This window comes from Aquarana catesbeiana, linkage group LG08 (assembly GCF_042186555.1).
Source record: "Aquarana catesbeiana isolate 2022-GZ linkage group LG08, ASM4218655v1, whole genome shotgun sequence".
NCBI classification, from domain to species: Eukaryota; Metazoa; Chordata; class Amphibia; order Anura; family Ranidae; genus Aquarana; species Aquarana catesbeiana.
Genome location: NC_133331.1, coordinates 284,130,671 through 284,157,214, shown reverse-complemented (window position 1 = coordinate 284,157,214; position 26,544 = coordinate 284,130,671). Strand labels below are relative to the sequence as shown.

Here is a 26,544-nt window from a genome sequence, read left to right as displayed (position 1 = left end):
TTTTACAAGACCGAGCGCTTCCGGCTCGTACTTGATTCCGAGCATGCGTGAACTTTTCTGCGACGGACTTTTGTACACACGATCAGAAAGTCCGACAACAAAGTTTTGTTGGCGGAAAATTTGAGAGCCTGCTAGCCAACATTTGTTGGCGGGAAGTGCGACAACAAATGTTTGATGGAGAATACACACGGTCAGACTTTCAGCCAACAAGCTCACATCTAACGTTTCCCGTCGGAAAGTCAGATCGTGTGTACGCGGCATTAGTGTTTTGGACTTTATTTGTTGGGCAATGGGAAGCCAGTGGAGGGATTGGCAGAGAGGAGTGGCGGACATTGAACGGTTGGTAAGGTGGATGAGTCTGGCAGTGGCATTCATGATAGACTGAAGAGGGGATAGCTTGTGGAGAGGTAGGCCCATGAAGAGGGAGTTACAATAGTCAAGGCGAGAGATAACAAGGGAGTTAATAAGCTGCTTAGTGGTCTCAACGGTTAGAAGTGGGCGTATTTTGGAGATGTTTCGGAGGTGAAGTCTAAATAATCAATTGAAATATAATGTAGGTATGTCATAAAGAATGCAATGTAACACCTTAAGAAGCAGGGGATTATATATTAAGACAAGACATAGGCTGAAGTCTTTTATATTCTGCACAAAGTGGGGATCTTGCCAACTGTACAAACAGGACATAATGTTGGGTGAAGACAGAAAGTTAGGTCAGACACTTTCAGGAAGTGATGTCAGGCACAAACAGGAAGTTCCGGGTGAGAGGAGAGTTGGCAGGAAGTAGAGAGGAGACATTTCTGGAACTGGCAGCAGAGGAGGTAATAAGATATTATTTTATATTTAGTCCCAGTAACCCCCCCCCGTTATGTCCGTCCTCTTCCTCCATAGTCACTGTGATGTCTTTTTATCTCCAGCAGATATTGCTACACACACATAATACAATTGTTATATGTACACGGGTCGGATACATCCTACATATAGAACCATTTATCCAACTGTCCATCCAGAGCCTCTGGTTTATAGACCAGATACATCCTAAATATAGAACCATTTATCCAACTGTCCATCCAGAGCCTCTGGTTTATAGACCAGATACATCCTAAATATAGAACCATTTATCCAACTGTCCATCCAGAGCCTCTGGTTTATAGACCAGATACATCCTAAATATAGAACCATTTATCCAACTGTCCATCCAGATCCTCTGGTTTATAGACCGGATGCATCCTAAATATAGAACCATTTCCAACTGTCTATCCAGAGCCTCTGGTTTGTAGACCAGATATATCCAAATTTATACCAATTTAGAAAGTATTATAGTCAAACTGAAACGTAATCAGAGAAAAAGGGGCCATAGATTAGTTCCTGCAGTATTTAGGTGCAAAATCATATAAGAAAGGAAACAGAAAAATAGCTTTGAGCACATTCATTTTTTTAACCAAGGACGCAGAGTACGAGTATGAGGGCTTCCATTGAAAAAACAAAACTATTTGATAATCTTCTATTCAAGGTTCAGTTTGAGTTGTACATAAGATAATATCTGGTTGTCTTTCAGTTCATTGAAAAATGAGGCCTATAATATATAACAAGAGGTCAAAGAAAGACCAACGGGAACTAAGGAGGAACGCTGTGGAGACATTCTTCATCCCAGTATAGTGCAAATAATTATCAGTATTATTCATTGACAGAGAGGAGTGTCCTTTTTTAGATCACATGACCAAATCAATAAAAATGGGCAGTGGCCAAATCCAAGTGACTGAGAGGATATTAGACCTCACCCTGGAGATCATCTACCTGCTGACTGGAGAGGTGAGGAGGATTCTGGGAGGTCACATGACATCACTCTCGTCCCTGTTACTATATTATAGACCTGACTGGATAGGTGAGGAAGATTCTAGGAAGAATTTACAAATTTTTTTTTTTTTGTCAACTTACTTAGGATTACAAAATAGTGAAGAATAAACCTGGTGATCCAACACCCATAAGCTGTCTTTATGGAGAATCACCCATCACAGTGCCTCCACCTCACTGCCTGACAACAAAGGTAACCAGTGCCAAGAAAATCCTAGAAGCCACTAAGAAGATCACTAAGCTACTGACAGGAGAGGTGAGCGGTGCTGGGAATTCTGGGACATTATCCAGTAACAGACAAGGGATGTGTCTGGATGGTGACTGTATCATTGTGTGTGTCAGGTTCCTATAAGGTGTCAGGATGTCACTGTCTATTTCTCCATGGAGGAGTGGGAGTATTTAGAAGGACACAAGGATCTCTACAAGGACGTCATGATGGAGAATCAGCCGCCCTTCACATCACCGGGTAAGAGGAGACTTTATTGTAAAGGAGAGAGCAGTACGGAGGGTCCACCTAGATCCCCCATCATCTGATAAACACATAGAAACAATGTATTCAGTGTGTGTGTTTCCTACAGATGGATCCAGTAATGGAAACCCACCAGAGAGATGTCCTTTGTATTCCCGGGAATCCACACAGGAAGGTCACACCATCCCTCACAATGATCAGGTAGGTAGGACTGAGCATGTAGACCTAAAATATATTCTAAGCTATGAGTGGCCATTCTTCTATAAAATTTTTGTTCCTTTTTTACACATGTATTCTTTCGTTTTTGTGGTTTAGGATGAAGAACGGAAAGACATCAAGGTTAAAGTAAAAGTGGAACAAGTAGAGACATTGGTGAGTGGACATCCGCAGTCTGTGGAGGAGGGTGGTCCTCGGTATTCCTGGGATTCCACACAGGAAGATCAAAAAAGCCCCCACCATGATCAGGTATTTAAAAATTGACAAAAAGCAGTCAAATCCTATTCTACAAGATGAAATCCTTCTGTGTATTTTTTTCTTATTGGCAGTAACTTTTCTAGACATTATGTTTTACAATCTTTGGGGTTTTAGGCTGTAAAATTGAGAGACATCAAAGATGAAGATAAAGAAGAAGAAGAGAGGTTGGCGAGTGGAGATCAGCAGTCTATGGAGGAGGGGGAGATGATTATGAAAAGTGAACAGAAGGGATCTTCTCTACATATGGACACAAGTAGGTCATAAACACTAAATACAAAAACAGTTGAACGTTTTTGTTTTACTTCTTTGAATATAAAGTATGCATTTGTATTAGATGAGTTGAAAAAATATGTATATCAAGAGGGTTTACAAAAGAAAAATAATCTAAATGTACAGCAGATCCAACAAAAGGCAAAAACTCATAAAGCTTGGTTCAATTTGCTTCAACAAAAAATAAAATCATTCTTTCTGGATCTAAAAGGCCATCTTTTACCTAACTGGATCAACATTCTACATCCCTTCTACATCCCTGGTGCCCAACTTTCGCATGAGGCCCTTTGGTATATGATGAGCGGCCCCCAAACCGCAGCAGTCTGTAGTAGGAACATTGATTAGGGCAGGGTTCCATGGAGCCCTAGGGTTCCTCCAGAGGTTGCTAGAGGTTCCTTCGGCAATGAGCAATTTCTGCCTCTCAGATAAGCTTCCCACTGACACCAGTGATCTTTTTTGCTATCTGTAAAGGGGTAATTTTTCACACTGACCATCACACTAATGTATCATGAGCTGTAGATCTATTTCTCTCTAAATATTTTTATTTGATTATTTTTAGCAGGGATGAGACCAGAAACTTATTTCAAGGGTTCCTCTGTGTTGAGAAAGGTTGGATTAGGGTAATAGCTTTGGTTTCTACTAGCTCCATGTTTTCAGGTTCTTATTGTCCTCTGCAGCATATCCCCAGCCAACAATGTATCCTGTCCACACTCTCTGACCCTCATTTCCTCTATTAGGTCTGCCGTCTCTGACAGTCCTCTCAAGCATTACTTATATTGAACATTATATGCAGCACTTTGGTGATGTCAGGGGTCTCATTTTGAGGCCCCCTTTAGCTCAAAAGTTGATAACCACTGTTGCACTATTTTCTTTAATACAAGTATTAGCTGTCATATAAATTTTTGTATTTAGGGACATCCAGTCATTTTTTTACTAAGTAATATACTAAGTCAGGTAGACTACGTTTCTGCAGAAGGCTGTTAACTACTTCCAGACCGCCGCACGCCGATATACGTTGGCTGTTTGAAGAGGGATATCTTTGTTATGGCAGCAGCTAGCTGCCATAACCCCGGTATCCTCTTCTTCAGCGGGCGGTCCAGTTTCCGATAATAGTGGTCTTTGCTGTGGATTCACTGCAAGATCACTTTTATCGTCGGCGGGAGAGGGTCTCCCCCTCCCGCCGCTCTCCGGTGCCCTCCGCCGCTTACCGGAGCCATCAGCAGCGGCGGAGACGATCAAGGCCTCTTCTGTGTGTGGTATGGAGACCAGTGAGGGGGAAGATGGCCCCCACCCGGCTCCATACCATTGCAGGGCGGAAGCGACGTCAAAATGTCACTTCCGCCTATAGCTCTTAAAGTGGTTGTAAACCCATTACAACCACTTTAACCTACAGGTAAGCCTAGATTAAGGCTTACCTGTAGGTGCAAGAAATATCTCCCAAACCTAAAAGGTTTAGGAGATATTTGCAGAAATAGCGGCACCGATGTCTACAGCCGCATGCGCCGTAGACATCAGGTGCACTGAGCGTTCCGTTTCTAACGGCGATCATGCCGTTAGTGGCAGCACCAGCGCGCATGCGCGGGAGTGACGCTATCGCGGCTCCGGCCAGTCACAGGGCCCTAGCCGCGATACCCGGAAGTCACTCCGGGATAGATGGCGCCATCGGAGGAGGTGAACGAGGGCCGATGCGGGGGCTTCGATCTCAGGTAAGTAATTCATAATGAGCTAGTATGCTATGCATACTAGCTCATTATGCCTTTGTCTTGCAGGGTGTTTTTTTTTTTTTTTCATAGGCTTTACTTCTTCTTTAAAGGGCCTTTTTTTTTTCTCAAAATGACAAAATTTTATGTATTTATTTTTCTATCGGATTTTAGTGTAAATATGAGATCTGAGGTCTTTTTGACCCCAGATCTCATATTTAGGTGGTCCTGTCATGCTTTTTTTCTAACACAAGGGATGTTTACATTCCTTGTAATAGGAATAAAAGTGACACAATTTTTATTTTAAAAGAACAGTGTAAAAATTAAAAAATAAAAGGTAAAATAAATAAGAAGAAAAAATACAAAAAAATTTAAACGCGCCCTGTCTCCCCGAGCTTGCGTGCAGAAGCAAACGCGTATGTGAGTAGCGCACGCATAAGAAAAATGGTGTTCAAACCACACATGTGAGGTATCGTCGTGATCTGTAGAGCGAGAGCAATAATTCTAGACCTCCTCTGTAACTCGAAACATGTTGCCTATGGAGATTTTTAAGGGTAAAAATTTGTCGCCATTCCAAGAGCGGGCACAGTTTTGAAGCGTGACATGTTGGGTATCAATTTACTCGTCGTAAAATCATCTTTCACAATATAAAAAGAAATTGTGCTAACTTTACTGTTAATTTCCTCCACCCCAAACTCGCTCATCCACACTATATTGCCAAAAATATTGGGCAACCCCTCCAAATCATTTGGTGGAGGGGGGATTATGGTGTGGGGTTGTTTTTCAGGGGTTGGGCTTGGCCCCTTAGTTCCAGTGAAGGGAACTCTTAAGGCGTCAGCATACCAAGACATTTTGGCCAATTTCATGCTCCCAACTTTGTGGGAACAGTTTGGGGATGGCCCCTTCCTGTTCCAACATGACTGCCCACCAGTGCACAAAGCAAGGTCCATAAAGACACAGATGAGCGAGTTTGGGGTGGAGGAACTTGACTGGCCTGCGCAGTCATGACCTCTTGGTTTGTTGACGTCTTAAGAGTTCCCTTCACTGGAACTAAGGGGGCCAAGCCCAACCCCTGAAAAACAACCCCCACACCATAATCCCCCCCCTCCACCAAATGATTTGGAGGGGTGGCCCAATACTTTTGTGTGGATGAGTGAGTTTGGGGTAGAGGAACTTGACTGGTCTGCACAGTCTTGACCTCAACCTGAACACCTTTGAGATGAATTAGAGCGGAGACTGCCAGCCAGTCCTTCTCGTCCAACATCAGTGCCTGACCCCACAAATGTGCTTCTGGAAGAATGGTCATTTTGTTAAGAAAGTATTTTTGTAATTTTATCTGAAATACTTATTCCCATTTCTTTCTCTGGCACCGCTATAATCCCCCTTTACTCCCCTAATTTTCTATATATATATATATATATATATATATATATATATATATATATATATATATATATATATATATATATCTGTGTATGTAAGTTAGACTATTTAGAACCTATGACCTGCTCCTTGCTTTCTTCCTCGTGTAAAGGCCGGCATCCCAATACTTTTGGTAATATAGTGTGTGACTCCTGAATAAAAGACTTAGATGAATATTTTTAGTTTTTATTAAAAACTTTTTCTTTTCTTTATTTATTCTTTTTTTTTTTTTTTTCTTTTTTTTATTCTTCTTTTTTTTTTTTCTTTTTTTATTCATTTTTTTTTCTGGATCAACATTCTACATCCCTTCTACATCCCTGGTGCCCAACTTTCGCATGAGGCCCTTTGGTATATGATGAGCGGCCCCCAAACCGCAGCAGTCTGTAGTAGGAACATTGATTAGGGCAGGGTTCCATGGAGCCCTAGGGTTCCTCCAGAGGTTGCTAGAGGTTCCTTCGGCAATGAGCAATTTCTGCCTCTCAGATAAGCTTCCCACTGACACCAGTGATCTTTTTTGCTATCTGTAAAGGGGTAATTTTTCACACTGACCATCACACTAATGTATCATGAGCTGTAGATCTATTTCTCTCTAAATATTTTTATTTGATTATTTTTAGCAGGGATGAGACCAGAAACTTATTTCAAGGGTTCCTCTGTGTTGAGAAAGGTTGGATTAGGGTAATAGCTTTGGTTTCTACTAGCTCCATGTTTTCAGGTTCTTATTGTCCTCTGCAGCATATCCCCAGCCAACAATGTATCCTGTCCACACTCTCTGACCCTCATTTCCTCTATTAGGTCTGCCGTCTCTGACAGTCCTCTCAAGCATTACTTATATTGAACATTATATGCAGCACTTTGGTGATGTCAGGGGTCTCATTTTGAGGCCCCCTTTAGCTCAAAAGTTGATAACCACTGTTGCACTATTTTCTTTAATACAAGTATTAGCTGTCATATAAATTTTTGTATTTAGGGACATCCAGTCATTTTTTTACTAAGTAATATACTAAGTCAGGTAGACTACGTTTCTGCAGAAGGCTGTTAACTACTTCCAGACCGCCGCACGCCGATATACGTTGGCTGTTTGAAGAGGGATATCTTTGTTATGGCAGCAGCTAGCTGCCATAACCCCGGTATCCTCTTCTTCAGCGGGCGGTCCAGTTTCCGATAATAGTGGTCTTTGCTGTGGATTCACTGCAAGATCACTTTTATCGTCGGCGGGAGAGGGTCTCCCCCTCCCGCCGCTCTCCGGTGCCCTCCGCCGCTTACCGGAGCCATCAGCAGCGGCGGAGACGATCAAGGCCTCTTCTGTGTGTGGTATGGAGACCAGTGAGGGGGAAGATGGCCCCCACCCGGCTCCATACCATTGCAGGGCGGAAGCGACGTCAAAATGTCACTTCCGCCTATAGCTCTTAAAGTGGTTGTAAACCCATTACAACCACTTTAACCTACAGGTAAGCCTAGATTAAGGCTTACCTGTAGGTGCAAGAAATATCTCCCAAACCTAAAAGGTTTAGGAGATATTTGCAGAAATAGCGGCACCGATGTCTACAGCCGCATGCGCCGTAGACATCAGGTGCACTGAGCGTTCCGTTTCTAACGGCGATCATGCCGTTAGTGGCAGCACCAGCGCGCATGCGCGGGAGTGACGCTATCGCGGCTCCGGCCAGTCACAGGGCCCTAGCCGCGATACCCGGAAGTCACTCCGGGATAGATGGCGCCATCGGAGGAGGTGAACGAGGGCCGATGCGGGGGCTTCGATCTCAGGTAAGTAATTCATAATGAGCTAGTATGCTATGCATACTAGCTCATTATGCCTTTGTCTTGCAGGGTGTTTTTTTTTTTTTTTCATAGGCTTTACTTCTTCTTTAAAGGGCCTTTTTTTTTTCTCAAAATGACAAAATTTTATGTATTTATTTTTCTATCGGATTTTAGTGTAAATATGAGATCTGAGGTCTTTTTGACCCCAGATCTCATATTTAGGTGGTCCTGTCATGCTTTTTTTCTAACACAAGGGATGTTTACATTCCTTGTAATAGGAATAAAAGTGACACAATTTTTATTTTAAAAGAACAGTGTAAAAATTAAAAAATAAAAGGTAAAATAAATAAGAAGAAAAAATACAAAAAAATTTAAACGCGCCCTGTCTCCCCGAGCTTGCGTGCAGAAGCAAACGCGTATGTGAGTAGCGCACGCATAAGAAAAATGGTGTTCAAACCACACATGTGAGGTATCGTCGTGATCTGTAGAGCGAGAGCAATAATTCTAGACCTCCTCTGTAACTCGAAACATGTTGCCTATGGAGATTTTTAAGGGTAAAAATTTGTCGCCATTCCAAGAGCGGGCACAGTTTTGAAGCGTGACATGTTGGGTATCAATTTACTCGTCGTAAAATCATCTTTCACAATATAAAAAGAAATTGTGCTAACTTTACTGTTAATTTCCTCCACCCCAAACTCGCTCATCCACACTATATTGCCAAAAATATTGGGCAACCCCTCCAAATCATTTGGTGGAGGGGGGATTATGGTGTGGGGTTGTTTTTCAGGGGTTGGGCTTGGCCCCTTAGTTCCAGTGAAGGGAACTCTTAAGGCGTCAGCATACCAAGACATTTTGGCCAATTTCATGCTCCCAACTTTGTGGGAACAGTTTGGGGATGGCCCCTTCCTGTTCCAACATGACTGCCCACCAGTGCACAAAGCAAGGTCCATAAAGACACAGATGAGCGAGTTTGGGGTGGAGGAACTTGACTGGCCTGCGCAGTCATGACCTCTTGGTTTGTTGACGTCTTAAGAGTTCCCTTCACTGGAACTAAGGGGGCCAAGCCCAACCCCTGAAAAACAACCCCCACACCATAATCCCCCCCCTCCACCAAATGATTTGGAGGGGTGGCCCAATACTTTTGTGTGGATGAGTGAGTTTGGGGTAGAGGAACTTGACTGGTCTGCACAGTCTTGACCTCAACCTGAACACCTTTGAGATGAATTAGAGCGGAGACTGCCAGCCAGTCCTTCTCGTCCAACATCAGTGCCTGACCCCACAAATGTGCTTCTGGAAGAATGGTCATTTTGTTAAGAAAGTATTTTTGTAATTTTATCTGAAATACTTATTCCCATTTCTTTCTCTGGCACCGCTATAATCCCCCTTTACTCCCCTAATTTTCTATATATATATATATATATATATATATATATATATATATATATATATATATATATATATCTGTGTATGTAAGTTAGACTATTTAGAACCTATGACCTGCTCCTTGCTTTCTTCCTCGTGTAAAGGCCGGCATCCCAATACTTTTGGTAATATAGTGTGTGACTCCTGAATAAAAGACTTAGATGAATATTTTTAGTTTTTATTAAAAACTTTTTCTTTTCTTTATTTATTCTTTTTTTTTTTTTTTTCTTTTTTTTATTCTTCTTTTTTTTTTTTCTTTTTTTATTCATTTTTTTTTCTTTTCTTTTTTTTCTTTTCAGATGGACCTTTCATTCTGAATAGTTCAGAAGGAAATTCAATTTTATCTCTAATTTTCAAGGCAGAAAATGACGACATCACACAATGTTCCCCAGGAGTGAATCCCATTGTTCCCATTATAGTTCACCATTTGCAGGGAATAATGGAATCCTCTAATCTTGAAGAATCTTCTGATCAGTCCAATACTATGACTTCAGATGTCCATCTGAGATCTCACAGTGCGGATCGATCAACACATCCACCCAACCCCGAGGAGTCTTCTTTATGCGACGAAGGTCACATAGGGGAGTTTTTGTTGTCACCTTTGGATTGCAAGAAGTCTCACGCTAAAAACATAGCACTACCCAAACAGCGGGGCGAGCCTCCTTTTTCATGCTCAGAGTGCGGGAAATGTTTCACTGCGAAAGGCAGCCTTCATAGGCACCTGAGAATTCACACGGGCGAGCGTCCACATTCATGTTCAGAGTGCGGTAAATGCTTCATTCAGAAAGGAGCCCTTCTTATACACCAGAGAATTCACACAGGCGAGCGCCCACATTCATGTTCAGAGTGCGGGAAATGTTTCATTCAGAAAGGGGCGCTTATTATACACCAAAGAACTCACACCGGTGAGCGTATTTTTTCATGTTCGGAGTGCGAAAAATGTTTTGCTGACAAAGGAAACCTTCTTATACACCGGAGAACTCACAACGGCGAGCGTCCCTATTCGTGTTTAGAGTGCGGGAAATGTTTCACTCAGAAAGATGACCTTGTTGTCCACCAGAACAGTCACGCCGGTGAACATCCCTATTCGTGTTTAGAGTGTGGAAAATGTTTTACACAGAAAAGTGTACTTCAGAAACACCGGAGAATTCATACAGGTGAGCGCCCTTTCTCGTGTACGGAGTGCGGGAAGCGTTTCGTTCACAAAGGAGACCTTCTCAGACACCAGAAATTCCACACGGGTGAGCGGCATTTCTCATGCACAGAGTGCGATAAAAGTTTTGTTCAAATTAGAGACCTGATTAAACACCGGAGAATTCACACGGGTGAGCGCCCTTATCTGTGTTCAGAGTGCGGGAAATCGTTCACTGAGAAAGGAAACTTTATTAGCCACCAGAGAATTCACACGGGCAAGCGCCCTTATTCCTGTTTAGAGTGCGGAAAATCTTTTACTGAGAAAGGAAACCTAATTAGTCATCGAAGGATTCACACCGGTGAACGTCGTTTCTCATGTACAGACTGCGGTAAAGGTTTCATTCACAAAGGAGACCTTAGTAAACACCGGAGAGTTCACACGGGTGAGCGCCCTTATTCATGTTCAGAGTGCGGGAAATCCTTCACTCAGAAAAGTGTACTTTTTAGACACCAGAGAGTTCACAAGGATGAAAATTCTTTTTGAAGACATCAATAGCAGAAAAGAAATACTTATAAAATACAAGATATTTCACACAGGTGAGTGTCCCTTGCTACACTATATTACCAAAAGTATTGGGACACCTGCCTTTACAAGCACATGAACTTTAATGGCATCCCAGTCTTAGTCTGTAGGGTTCAATATGGAGTTGGCCCACCCTTTACAGCTATAACAGCTTCAACTTTTCTGGGAAGGCTGTCCACAAGGTTTAGGAGTGTGTCTATGTTAACCATTCTTCCAGAAGCGCATTGAAGAGGTCAGGCACTGATATTGGATGAGAAGGCCTGGCTCGCAGTCTCCACTCTAATTCATCCCAAAGGTGTTCTATCGGGTTGAGGTCAGGACTCTGTGCAGGCCAGTCACAAGTTACTACACCCCAAACTCGCTCATCCATGTCTTTATGGACCTTGCTCTGTGCACTGGTGTGCTGTCATGTTGGAACAGGAAGGGGCCATCCCCAAACTGTTCCAACAGAGTTGGGAGCATGAAATTGTCCAAAATGTCTTGGTATGCTGACGCCTTAAGAGTTCCCTTCACTGGAACTAAGGGGCCAAGCCTAACCCCTGAAAAACAACCCCACACCATTATACCCCCTCCACCAAATGATTTGGACCAGTACACAGAGCAAGGTCCATAAAGACATGGATGAGGGAGTTTGGGGTGAAGGAACTTGACTGGTCCTGACCTCAACCCGATAGAACACCTTTGGGATGAATTAGAGCGGAGACTGCCAGCGAGGCCTTCTCGTACAACATCAGTGCCTGACCTCACAAATGCTCTTCTGGAAGAATGGTCAAACATTCCCATAGACACACTCCTAAACCTTGTGGACAGCCTTCCCAGAAGAGTTGAAGCTGTTATAGCTGCAAAGGGTGGGCCAACTCAATATTGAACCCTACGGACTAAGACTGGGAGGCCATTATAGTTCATGTGCGTGTAAAGGCAGGCGTCCCAATACTTTTGGCAATATAGTGTACAGTATATAGGTTGCGCTGGATCGGAGGGTTGACATAAATACAGGAGCTTATAGAGGTGTGGTTGAATAGTTATACCAAGGTTCTTCCAAAAGTTTCCGCACTTTTTTTTAACTCTATTAAATATAAAAAATTGCGGAAACTTTTTAAAGGCCCCTCTTATGTTGGCAGGGGATACTTTATAGAAATACTGTCCTCTAAACAAACTGGGTTGATTTGGTCTCACACTTATGCAGGTGGCACCATAGGACTAAACTGTGATAGTAGATTGCCAAAGCTTGCAATATATAGGGATACAGAAGAGGTCATTCTGACAATACATGGACAGCCGTACCAATATATGGACAATATACAATCAATTGTGGCAATACATGGGCAGGAATATGAAGGAACCATACTTGGAGGCTGATCTATTATGTTTGTATTCTTCTGGATACAGAATAGATTACAGGAACAATAGAATAACTTACAGTATCCAATCAGGACTTGTCTTTCTCCAATGATTCCTTGTATAGGTAGCTTTTGGATATTGCACGCCATTACTCTTTTTTACTTTACTGAAAAGGTGGGTCCAGCCAATGCCTAGTTAGCAATAAATGTAATACTTAAAATGTCATTTTATTCATTATGCAAGATCAGTTTTTGATTTACAATCTTTTTTTATTGTGCGTTACTCACTTATTCTGATTTTGTATGATAAACAATAAAACCCTATGCATTGCAATGTTCTGTTCTATTTTTTTTTACAAATAACCTAAATTCTTAATTGATTGATGATTGACTTGTGCTCAGTTCATAGAGCGTCTTCTGTTCATATTAGTGAGAAAGAGAGCCTAGAAGTTCCACTTCCACACATCAGCTTATAGGTCTACATGGAGCCACTATAAATGCCATATAGTCAGGAGGTATTTAATATCTGCTCGGGAGATTCTCTGAAGCATGGATACAAGGGGAAATTGATGATGGAGTTTAGAGACAACATATTAGAGACAGAGGAGTAATATGCAGAAATAGAAGCCCATAACATCCTAGAGTTCACAATGCCAAACACACTGGGTGACAAGGTGAAAGAGGTGACAAGAAATCAGAGAATGTAGTGTGGATGGTGGAGGAGATCTGTCGGAGAATGTAGTGTGGATGGTGGAGGAGAGCTGTCGGAGAATGTAGTGTGGATGGTGGAAGAGATCTGTCGGAGAATGTAGTGTGGATGGTGGAGGAGAGCTGTCGGAGAATGTAGTGTGGATGGTGGGGGGAGAGCTGTCGGAGAATTTAGTGTGGATGGTGGAGAGCTGTCGGAGAATGTAGTGTGGATGGTGGAGAGCTGTCGGAGAATGTAGTGTGGATGGTGGGAGGAGATCTGTTGGAGAATGTAGTGTGGATGGTGGGAGGAGAGCTGTCGGAGAATGTAGTGTGGATGGTGGAGAGCTGTCGGAGAATGTAGTGTGGATGGTGGAGAGCTGTCGGAGAATGTAGTGTGGATGGTGGGGGGAGAGCTGTCGGAGAATGTAGTGTGGATGGTGGGAGGAGATCTGTTGGAGAATGCAGTGTGGATGGTGGAGCAGATCTGTCGGAGAATGTAGTGTGGATGGTGGAGGAGAGCTGTCGGAGAATGTAGTGTAGATGGTGGAGGAGAGCTGTCAGAGAATGTAGTGTGGATGGTGGGGGGAGAGCTGTCGGAGAATGTAGTGTGGATGGTAGAGGAGATCTGTCGGAGAATGTAGTGTGGATGGTGGGAGGAGAGCTGTCGGAGAATGTAGTGTGGATGGTGGAGGAGAGCTGTTGGAGAATGTAGTTTGGATGGTGGAGGAGAGCTGTCGGAGAATGTAGTGTAGATGGTGGAGGAGAGCTGTTGGAGAATATAGTGTGGATGGTGGAGGAGAGCTGTTGGAGAATGTAGTGTGGATGGTGGGAGGAGAGCTGTCGGAGAATGTAGTGTGGATGGTGGAGGAGATCTGTCGGAGAATGTAGTGTGGATGGTGGGAGGAGAGCTGTTGGAGAATGTAGTGTGGATGGTGGAGGAGAGCTGTCGGAGAATGTAGTGTGGATGGTAGAGGAGATCTGTCGGAGAATGTAGTGTGGATGGTGGGAGGAGAGCTGTCGGAGAATGTAGTGTGGATGGTGGAGGAGAGCTGTCTGAGAATGTAGTGTGGATGGTGGAGGAGAGCTGTCTGAGAATGTAGTGTGGATGGTGGGAGGAGAGCTGTCAGAGAATGTAGTGTGGATGGTGGAGGAGAGATGTCGGAGAATGTAGTGTGGATGGTGGAGGAGATCTGTCGGAGAATGTAGTGTGGATGGTGGGGGGAGAGCTGTCAGAGAATGTAGTGTGGATGGTGGAGGAGAGCTGTGGGAGAATGTAGTGTGGATGGTGGAGGAGAGCTGTCGGAGAATGTAGTGTGGATGGTGGAGGAGAGCTGTCTGAGAATGTAGTGTGGATGGTGGGAGGAGAGCTGTCAGAGAATGTAGTGTGGATGGTGGAGGAGAGATGTCGGAGAATGTAGTGTGGATGGTGGAGGAGATCTGTCGGAGAATGTAGTGTGGATGGTGGGAGGAGATCTATCAGAGAATGTAGTGTGGATGGTGGAGGAGAGCTGTGGGAGAATGTAGTGTGGATGGTGGAGGAGAGCTGTCGGAGAATGTAGTGTGGATGGTGGAGGAGAGCTGTCGGAGAATGTAGTGTGGATGGTGGAGGGGAGCTGTCAGAGAATGTAGTGTGGATGGTGGAGGAGAGCTGTGGGAGAATGTAGTGTGGATGGTGGAGGAGAGCTGTCGGAGAATGTAGTGTGGATGGTGGAGGAGAGCTGTCTGAGAATGTAGTGTGGATGGTGAGGGGAGAGCTGTAGGAGAATGTAGTGTGGATGGTGGGAGGAGAGCTGTCGGAGAATGTAGTGTGGATGGTGGAGGAGAGCTGTCTGAGAATGTAGTGTGGATGGTGAGGGGAGAGCTGTAGGAGAATGTAGTGTGGATGGTGGTGGAGAAGAAAGTTTTCACAGAATGTTGTGTGGATAGATAGGGGGTAATTGTCAGAGAAAATATTGTGAACAATAGGTGGACATCAGACAATGTAGGGTGGATAGTAATGAGAAAGGGAGGAACTATAGACACTGATGTCTGGGAATAAGGCTTGTGCTAGATTGCAGGTTTTCGCCAGAAGCACTGGGATCTGAGAGGAGCCGTAAGTTCTTTCTTACCACATTCATTATTGGTAATAGAATCCTCCCCGCAGTAGAACAATCAGGAGGACGGAAAGAGCATGTTTTGTGAGTACCAGGAATATAAGAATCATTGAGTGCTGCGAGCTGCTGGTCAGGGCTGTTCACTTAGATCTGAGCTTTATGCAACACTAATGCCCTGTACACACGACCGGTTTTGCTGTCGGAATAAACTCTGAAGGTTTTTCCGACGGAATTCCGCTCAAGCTGTCTTGCATACACACGGTCACACCAAATTCCGACTGTCAAGAACGCGCTGACGTACAACACGTACGATGGGACAACACGTACGACGTCTCGTACTTGCTTCAGAGCATGCGTCATTTTTGGTACGTCAGAACAGCATACAGACAAGCGGGTTTCCCGATAGGAATTTGTTCCATCGAAAAAATATAGAACATGTTCTCTATTTAAGTCCGTCTGAATTTTCGACGTAAAAAGTCCGATGGGGAATACACACGGTCAGAATATATGATGAAAAGCTCCCATCGGACTTTTTCTGACGGAAATTGCGACCGTGTGTACGGGGCATTACAGGAAATAACTGGTAGAATCTCTACATATAATACTTTATAACTACATTATATTTTTATTTAAATGTCTTTTTCAAGAATATTACATATATAACACCCTCAGAATAGTGAAAAATAATGTTAGCTGCAATTTCTATATTCTGCAGAAGACGGTGATTTTACTAACGATGAGCGGACTGCACAGACAGGAAGTGATGTAAGGAGTAGACAGGAAGTGATGTAGAAGTATAAACAGGAAGTTCCAGGTGAGAGGTGAGTCGGGAGGTAGTAGAGAGGAGACATTGCTGGAACTGGCAGCAGAGGAGGTAATAAGATATTATTTTATATTTACACCCATTAACCCTCCCATCATGTCCGTCCTCTTCCTCCATAGTCACTGTGATGTCTTTTATCTCCAAGAGATGATGATATACACATATAATATATAGAGGGTTACAATATGTATTCAAATACATTCAGTCATTTTTTTTTTAGTGCAGATACATTTTAAATATAGAGCCATTTATCCAAATTTTTTGTGGGCATTATAAAAACCTGAGGTTGTTGGGCCTCGAATTCCAGAGTATCACCATTGTCAATCACCTAGAGTATCAATAGATTCAAAGTGATCTTCTTTTAGACCTCCAGCTACCAAGACAGTCTCCTCTCTACGAGATGTTGCTTGGGGATCTTTTGGCCAACTGTCCATCCAGAGCCTCTGGTTTATAGACCAGATACATCCTAAATATAGAGCCATTTATCCAACTGTTCATCCAGAGCCTCTGGTTTATAGACCGGATACATCCTAAATATAGAACCATTTATCCAACTGTCCATCCAGAGCCTCTGGTTTATAGACCGGATACATCCTAAATATAGAGCCATTTATCCAACTGTCCATCCAGAGCCTCTGGTTTATAGACCGGATACATCCTAAATATAGAACCATTTATCCAACTGTCCATCCAGAGCCTCTGGTTTATAGACCGGATACATCCTAAATATAGAGCCATTTATCCAACTGTCCATCCAGAGCCTCTGGTTTATAGACCAGATACATCCTAAATATAGAACCATTTATCCAACTGTTCATCCAGAGCCTCTGGTTTATAGACCAGATACATCCTAAATATAGAACCATTTATCCAACTGTCCATCCAGAGCCTCTGGTTTATAGACGAGATACATGCTAAATATAGAGCCATTTATCCAACAGTACATCCAGAGCCTCTGGTTTATAGACCAGATACATCCTAAATATAGAACCATTTATCCAACTGTCCATGCAGAGCCTCTGGTTTATAGACCGGATACATCCTAAATATAGAACCATTTATCCAACTGTCCATGCAGAGCCTCTGGTTTATAGACCGTATACATCCTAAATATAGAGCCGTTTATCCAACTGTCCATCCGGAGCCTCTGGTTTATAGACCAGATACATGCTAAATATAGAGCCGTTTATCCAAATTTTTTGTAGCCATTATGAAAACCTGAGGATGTTGGGCCTGGAATTTTATCACCATTGTCAGTCATCTGGAGTATTAATGGATTCAAAGTGATCTTCTTTCAGACCTCCAGCTACCAAGACAGTCTCCTCTCTACAGGATGCAAGTTGTTGCTTGGGGTTCTTTTGGCCAAGAACCTTTGGTTTATAGATCAAATACATCCTAAATATAGAACCATTTATTCAACTGGACTGCAGAGCCTCTCTTCTATGTTACGGAGAAGGGGAAGTGTCTGTAGTCTTGGCTGGTTGTTGTTATGCTGTGTACAGTGAGGGATCGCTGTCTCCCTGGGACAGAAAGTGTGTTACTGGTAGGATCTCCAGGTGAAAATGAAGGAAACTAGAAAATGAACACAGGCTTTGTAAGCTGAAATATTGTACGTTACATTTTGTTTTTGGGTTTAGATACAATTTGTTACTTTTTAAATACCAAGACCTGTAAGAAGAGGCAGTCCTGTCAGAACTATGGAGGAACTCTGTGCAGACATTTTTCATCCCAGTACAGTTCAGATAATTCTCAGTTTATTATCCGTCTACAGAGAGGAGAGTCCTGTATAGGTCACATGACCACATCAATGAAGATGGATGAAATACAAAGGCACGTGACTGATAGGATGTTAGATCTCACCCTGGAAATCATTTACCTGCTGACTGGAGAGGTGAGGAGGATTCTGGGAGGTCACATGACATTAGATTTATTTTTCTGTAGTTAAAATACAGAGATGATGGGGACAAGTCAGGAGGATTCTGGGAAATGTGTAGTGATAGTTGTAACTATTTCTCTTTACACAGGATTATACAGTAGTCAAAAAAACATCTGGTGATCCATTAACACCCAGCAGCCGTCTTCACAGGACATCACCCATTACAGTGCCTCCACCTCACTGCCTGACAACAGAGGTAACCAGTGCCAAGAAGATTCTAGAAGCCACTAAGAAGATGATTGAGCTACTGACAGGAGAGGTGAGCGGTGTTGGGAATTCTGGGACATTATCCAGTAACAGACAAGGGATGTGTCTGGATGGTGACTGTATCATTGTGTGTGTCAGGTTCCTATAAGGTGTCAGGATGTCACTGTCTATTTCTCCATGGAGGAGTGGGAGTATTTAGAAGGACACAAGGATCTCTACAAGGACGTCATGATGGAGAATCAGCCGCCCCTCACATCACCAGGTAAGAGGAGACTTCATTGTAAAGGAGAGAGCAGTACGGAGGGTCCACCTAGATCCCCCATCATCTGATAAACACATAGAAACAATGTATTCAGTCAGTGTGTGTGTTTCCTACAGATGGATCCAGTAATGGGAACCCACCAGAGAGATGTCCCTGTCGTCTGTATTCCAGGGATTCCATGCAGGAAGGTCACACCATCCCTCACCATCATCAGGTAGTTGGAACTGAGCAAGTACACCTAGAAATCCATTCTAAGATATGAGAGGACATTCTTTCTATGTAATCTCTTCTTCCTTTTTACAAATGTATCTTATCGACTTTGTGGTTTAGGGTGAAGAATCTAAAAACATGAAAGTTGAGGTTAAAGATGAAGAAGAAGAGAGGTTGGTGAGTGGAGATCAGCAGTCTATGGAGGAGGGGGAGATGATTATGAAAAGTAAACAGGAGGAATCTTCTCTACATATGGACACAAGTAAGTAATAAACAGATGTAGGTGATAAATAGATGTAGAAGCAGTTCACATTTTTATTTTACTTCTAGGAGTATAAAGTATGTATTTTAAAAAAAAATCACCTGTTAACAAAAGACAAATGTCCATCACATTCAGCCCACCAGAAAAAGAAATCCAAAGCCTGCATTTGATCCAGATAAAGGCCGAAACTCTGACAAAGCTCGACCCAATTTGCTCCAACAAGGACTAAAGAATTTCTTCCTGATACCAGAAGACGTAATTCCCATGACCAATAGTCCACTATAGTTTTTTTCTTACAAATGTTAAGAATCATTAATATTTTTAACACACACCCAAAAAAATTTTGTATTAATATTTTGAGCCCTTTAGACACTTTCTCATGCTCAAAGCTTTTGCAGCAAAGAACCTTTTCTTTATTTGGAGGTTAAAACTTCTTCCTCTAGTTACATGTCAATTGTTCTTTCCCTGATCAAGAACGAGAACTTGACATCCTTCAGTAAGGGCAAGATTAGGAAATCTTAACTGCTAACAGGAAGAAAATATTATTGTACCAACACCACCACCAACAAATAGGTGAAGATACTGTACACCATATGAAAGGTCCATCTCCATTCCTCAATATAATGTCATGTTCCCACCAAATGAGGAGGAGATACTGTACACCATATGAAAGGTCCATCTCCATTCCTCAATATAACGTCATGTTCCCAACAAATGAGGAGAAGATACTGTACACCATATCAAAGGTCCATCTCCATTCCTCAATATAATGTCATGTTCTTAACAAATGAGGAGGAGATACTGTACACCATATGAAAGGTCCATCTCCATTCCTCAATATAACGTCATGTTCTTAACAAATGAGGAGAAGATACTGTACACCATATCAAAGGTCCATCTCCATTCCTCAATATAATGTCATGTTCCCAACACATGAGGAGGAGATACTGTACATCAGTGGTCTCCAAACTGCGGCCCGGGTGCCGGGTGCGGCCCTTTGCTTGCCTTTATCTGGCCCTTGGGGCACTCTTCCTCCCACTGATACGAGACACTATTCTGCCTACTCACACCAACAATGAGGCACCATTTCTGAAACTGACACCAATAATGGGGCACCATTTCTCCCAATGACATCAACGATGGGGCACTATTCCTCCCCCTTATACCAAATGTGGCGATGTTTAGTTGCACTGATGTCAGGAAAATTTCCACTCCCACTAGCTACAGTTCGGCCCCCCTAAAGTCTGAAGGACAATAAACTGGCCCTTTGTTTAGAAAGTTTGGAGACCCCTGCTGTACACCATATGAAAGGTCCATCTCCATTCCTCAATATAACATCATGTTCCCAACAAATGAGGAGGAGATACTGTACACCATATGAAAGGTCCATCTCCGTTCCTCAATATAATGTCACGTTCCCAACAAATGAGGAGGAGATATTGTACACCATATGGAAGGTGAACTAAATGTCAGAAGAATACTTATTTATTTAAAAATTTCTCCCCAACAGGTGGAAGCCACATCTGGAATACCATGGACAGACCTCCATTAATTACAGACTTATCTGGAGAACATAATGACATCACTCAATATTCTCCAGGAGTAAATCCCATTACTCAAAACCTACATTACAGACCTTGCCATTTGGAGAAATCAATGGATCCCTCTAAATTTGAGGAATCTTCGGACCAATCACATACTGTTACTCCAGATGTCCATCTGAGATCTCACAGTGCAGAAAGAACAATGGATCCATCTAATTCCAAGGAATCCTTAAGTTCTGAAGATCACACAGTAGAGGTTCCATTGTCAAGTTTGGTGTGTGGGAACACAGCAGTTGTTACACATGAGAAAAGTGACTCAATTGAGCGTCCCTTTTTATGTTCAGAGTGTGGGAAGGGTTTTGTTCAGCACGCAGTCCTTCTAAGACACAAGAGAATTCACACGGGTGAGCGTCCTTATTCATGCTTGGAGTGTGGGAAATGTTTCATTGAGAAAAGAGACCTCACTGTACACCAGAGAAGTCACACGGGTGAGCGTCCGTTTACTTGTTCCGAGTGTGGAAAATGTTTTACTGAGAAAGGACACCTTATTAGACACCAGAGAATTCACACGGGTGAGCGCCCTTATCCATGCCCACAGTGCGGTAAATGTTTTGCTGAGAAAAGAGACCTTATTATACACCAGCGAAGTCACACCGGTGAGCGTCCGTTTTCCTGTGTAGAGTGCGGGAAATGTTTTCCTGAAAAAGTAAGCCTTATTAGACACCAGAGAACTCATACGGGTGAGCACCCTTTTTCATGTTCCGAGTGTGGGAAATGTTTTTCTGTGAAAGGACAACTTATTGTGCACCAGAGAATTCACACTGGTGAGCGTCCTTTTGTCTGTTCGGAGTGTGGGAAAAGTTTTACTCAGAAAAGTGTGCTCCTTACACACCAGAGTATTCACACGGGTGAAAATTCTTTTTCGTGTTCAGAGTGCGGGAAATGTTTCTCTAGGAAAGGAAATCTGGTTGCGCACCAGAAAATTCACAGTCAGGATTGCCCTTTTTCCTGTTTAGCGTGCGGGAAATGTTTCAGTCAGAAAAGACACCTTATTAGGCACCAGAAAAGTCACACAGGCGAGCGTCCTTTTCCTTGTTTAGAGTGCGGAAAAGGTTTTACCGAGAAAAGAGACCTTATTAGACACCAGATCATTCACACGGGGGAGCGTCCTTTTTCCTGTTCAGAGTGCGGGAAAGGTTTTACTCAGAAAAGTATACTCCTTAGACACCAGCGTACTCATACGGGTGAAAAATCTTTTCCATGTTCAGAGTGTGGGAAATGTTTCTCTAGGAAAGGAAGTCTGGTTGGACACCAGAAAGTTCACACTCGGGATCGCCCTATTTCATGTTGAGAGTGTGGGAAATGTTTTACGCCAAATGAGAATCTCAATAAAGCAATTGCTCAGTCAGTAAAACTGTGTAACTGAAAATGAGTTTATAAAGGGGAACGTCCTATCAAAAGGTTAAGTCTCATGAGCTGAATCACCAGTTAGCTTCTTATATTCATTGGAGACTCCGGTCTTCTGGTCCACATTGGGGTGTCCATCTGTCAGATTGGATGGAGAGCGTCTGTGAACAGCAATTTTCAAGTCTTGCCACAGATTCTCAATTGGATTTAGGTCTGGACTTTGACTGGGCCATTCTAACACATGATTATGCTTTGATCTAAACCATTCCATTGTAGCTCTGGCTGTATGTTTAGGGTCGTTGTCCTGCTGGAAGGTGAACCTCCGCCCCAGTCTCAAGTCTTTTGCAGACTCTAACAGGTTTTCTTCTAAGATTGCCCTGTATTTGGCTCCATCCATCTTCCCATCAACTCTGACCAGCTTCCCTATCCCTGCTGAAGAAAAGCATCCCCACAACATGATGCTGCCACCACCATGTTTCACGGTGGGGATGGTGTGTTCAGGGTGATGTGCAGTGTTAGTTTTCCCCCACACATAGTGTTTTGATTTTAGGCCAAAATGTTAAATTTTGGTCTCATCTCCCCCACGTGGCTTCTCGCAAACTGCAAATGGGACTTCTTATGGCTTTCTTTCAACAGTGGCTTTCTTCTTGTCACTCTTCCATAAAGGGCAGATTTGTGGAGAACACGACTAATAGTTGTCCTGTGGACAGATTCTCCCACCTGAGCTGTGGATCTCTGCAGCTCCTCCAGAGTTACCATGGGCCTGTTCGCTGCTTCCCTGATGAATGCTCTCCTTGCCCGGCCTGTCAGTTTAGGTGGACGGCCATGTCTTCGTAGGTTTGCAGTTGTGCCATACTCTTTCCATTTTCGGATGATGGAATAAACAGAGCTCCATGAGATGTTCAAAGGTTGGGATATTTTTATAACCTAACTCTGCTTTAAACTTCTCCACAACTTTATCCCTGACCTGTTTGGTGTGTTCCTTGGCCCTCATGATGCTGTTTGTTCACTAAGGTTCTCTATCAAACCTCTGAGGGCTTCTCAGAACAGCTGTATTTATGCTGAGATTAAATTACCCACAGGAGGACTCTATTTACTACATAGGTGACTTCTAAAGGCAATTGTTTCCACTAGATTTTAAATAGGGGGTATCAGAGTAATGGGGGCCAAATACAAATGCACGCCACACTTTTCACATATTTATTTGTGTAAAATCTTGAAAACCATTTATCATTTTTCTTCCACTTCACAATTATGTGCCACTTTGTGTTGGTCTATCACATAAAATCCCAATAAAATACATTTACGTTTTTGGTTGTAACGTGACAAAATGTGGAAAATTTCAAGGGGTACGAATACTTTTTCAAGGCACTGTATATCACTTTGTGATCAGACAGGCTCCAGTCAAATGTAGCAGCAGCCCATTACAGGCTGGGACTTGCAGCCCCTATAAGTGTAGAACAGTAGAGTGACACAGCTTGTACTTTCACATCACTTTCTCCCTGTGGTCACTGGTCCCAGCATCACCTCTTCAGGCCCTGCCAGCCCTCCAGACTCTCCGCACCAGTCCTTCAGACTGACGCTCACCAGCCTACCTGGCTGACTCTCGGGAGACCTCTAGGGAAAGGCTGAAGACTTAAGCACACCGCTGTCTTCAAGACAGACTGACTACAATTGGCAGTCTACACCCTTTGTAGTCCCTTCTGTCCTCTCTTGCTCCTGTGCCTCCAGGAAGGGCTTCCTCCCGTGTGTTGTAGAAGGATCCACCTGCACCTGAGCCCTGGTCTAAGGAAGGCCACCCCTCCAGACTAGGGGGCACCCCTGAGGGCCACGGACAGCCTCCTTAGCGCTACATCTCCATCTTCCACCTGACTGCCCCTGCTGCCATGGCCCATGTCTATTTATGAGGTAATCTATGCCCCCCCCCCCTGACAGCCCTCTACTTTTGATTGGCTGAGGCCTCATAAATATGCATGACAGCCCCTCCTAACTCCCACCCTCTAATTCTAAAAGTTTCTACAAACTTCCAGACCAGGGGGAAGTGCCAGAGAGGGCTGCCTAGATGAGTCATCCAACCCTGAACTTGAGTAACCCTGACCCAGATTTCATAGCTCAGGCTTTACCCTGAGCTAAACTATGCTTTTACTTATTCTAACATCTACACTACTTCTGGCACACACTAGAGGGTGCTACACCAATATGCAGGAATACGTGCAATAGCGGCAACAGTATTGAGTTACCACAATATTTACAAAGATGGGACCGTGAAAATTTCCCAATATGCGGGCAGCATACTGGGCATTGAGACAGTAGATGCACAACAAAGGTGGGTAACACATTATCAACAATGACGATACATGGGGCCATAGAATACTATCAGGATTTGAACGGTTACCTCGATGGTAAGTGAAGGAACCACTTACACTAAACATTGGTGAAGTAAGGCCTCTTACGTTGGTGGTCACTGGTCAGAATTGCCCTTACATGTAGAGGTTAAGGGGAAAAGAGGTCTGCGATTCTACAGAACAAATCACGTAAATCTGAACGGCCTGGACCTCCTGGGTTGAACATTATACTGTATATCTAAGGGACTTTGACCATTTGTTCTTGATTATTTGAATGCTTCATGAGTCAATTATGTTACTCTATCAGTTTAAAGAGGACCCATGTCCATCCCCAGCAGATTTCTCACCCCAGCCCCTAATTACAGACGGTCCCTTTTCGTTTTTTCTTACTTCTCCTATTTCTTTACCTACCTAGTTTGCTGTCCTAAGAAAATTAAAAGGTTTTTGGGGGGGGGTTTCTCTTTGGAGAATAAGGTGAACACAGATTATAGGTATGACACTTCTACTTCCAGAACACTATTGTATTGTACCCTGATTGTGTGTGAACGCTCTTCTTGACTGACATTATGCTTGCTGTCATGTATTTTTATGCTTACAAATCTGAATAAAAACTTATTGAAACTGACAAATATTTACTCGAGCACAGCAATTCATAGAACTCATGCATAGTGTGGTAAAGCAGATGTAAACCTAGCCACTAAAATCTCATAATGTCATTTGAAAATTAATCACAGCCAGTGGCAGCATTTCCAGCGCTGCTGATCACAGCCAGTGCCAGCACACCTTCCAACCGTCCCGGATTCCCCGGGACTGTCCCGGGACTTGATGCAAGTCCTGGCATTCTGGCGAATGAAGGCTTTGTCCTGGAGTGGAGCTAAGTGCTGGCTTGTGGCTGAACCTGCCTCCTCCTCTTTCTTAGCTGTGATGCTTTCCTGGACACAGACAGGAGGGAGAGGTTTCTCTTTGGAGAATAAGGTGAACACAGATTATAGGTATGACACTTCTACTTCCAGAACACTATTGTATTGTACCCTGATTGTGTGTGAACGCTCTTCTTGACTGACATTGTGCTTGCTGTCATGTATTTTTATGCTTACAAATCTGAATAAAAACTTATTGAAACTGACGAATATTTACTCGAGCACAGCAATTCATAGAACTCATGCATAGTGTGGTAAAGCAGATGTAAACCTAGCCACTAAAATCTCATAATGTCATTTGAAAATTAATCACAGCCAGTGGCAGCATTTCCAGCGCTGCTGATCACAGCCAGTGCCAGCACACCTTCCAACCGTCCCGGATTCCCCGGGACTGTCCCGGGACTTGATGCAAGTCCTGGCATTCTAGCGAATGAAGGCTTTATCCTGGAGTGGAGCTAAGTGCTGGCTTGTGGCTGAACCTGCCTCCTCCTCTTTCTTAGCTGTGATGCTTTCCTGCACACAGACAGGAGGGAGAGGCAGGGAGGAGACATGACTGGACTGGGGGACAAGGTAGTAATTGGCCCCTGGCCACTCTGATGCCTGAAAGATGCCACCCTTACACCTGTGCAGTTCCAGACAGGATCCGCCAGGCTCACGTGACTGGCCAACTCCCTTACTCTCTTCCCTCTCACCTTCTTATCCATGAGCCCTGCCCACTGATCGCTGGAGCTACCTGTTGTCAGCCTAAAAGTACCTGGTTGGGAGGAGCCATGTAACCGGGGGGAGGGAGGCAGCCATTGGGGAGTGTACAGTGTAATAGAGGGAAAAGATTGTGGGGGTGTAAGGGTAAAGGGGGATAGACGGGGGAATTTTTGTTAGAAGGAAGAATAGGGGGATTTGAGCTAGGAGGGGGAGGGAATTTTGGTAAAGAGGAGAAATGGGGGGGATTTGACTCCCTGTACCCTGCCCTACTGACTCCTGTCCTGCTGCCCTACTGACCCTATGTCTTCCATCCTGCTGACCCCTGTATCCTGCCCTACTGACCCTGTCTTCTGTCCTGACCCCTGTACCCTGCCCTACTGATTCCTGTCCTCCATCCTGTTGACCCCTGAACCCTGCCCTACTGACTCCTGTCCTCCGTTCTGCTGACCCCTGTACCCTGCCCTACTGACTCCTGTCCTCCGTTCTGCTGACCCCTGTACCCTGCCCTACTGACTCCTGTCCTCTGTTTTGCTGACCCCTGTATCCTGCCCTACTGACCCCATCTTCCATCATGCTGACCCCTGTACTCTGCCCTACTGACCCCCGTCTTCCTAAGAGTTTGGCCACAACCACATTTTGCAGCGGAACGCGTACTTCCTCCCTCAATTGTCCCTTATCCTTAAATTCAAAGGTTGGGAGGTATAGTGCCAGTGTTCCTAG

General features: G+C 43.7%; 1 protein-coding gene across 1 annotated transcript in view; it reads left to right on the top strand.

The window, feature by feature from the left end:
• LOC141106762 (uncharacterized) overlaps window positions 1–26,544 on the top strand; it is a 107,492-nt gene that overhangs the window by 36,197 nt on the left and 44,751 nt on the right. The window contains 11 exon segments of the mRNA XM_073597689.1: window positions 2,430–2,521; window positions 2,636–2,785; window positions 2,909–3,047; window positions 9,666–11,034; window positions 16,002–16,080; window positions 17,801–17,920; window positions 18,054–18,224; window positions 18,311–18,434; window positions 18,551–18,648; window positions 18,765–18,906; window positions 20,417–21,868. Of these exon segments, the coding sequence (XP_073453790.1) occupies window positions 2,430–2,521; window positions 2,636–2,785; window positions 2,909–3,047; window positions 9,666–11,034; window positions 16,002–16,080; window positions 17,801–17,920; window positions 18,054–18,224; window positions 18,311–18,434; window positions 18,551–18,648; window positions 18,765–18,906; window positions 20,417–21,868 (3,936 nt within the window).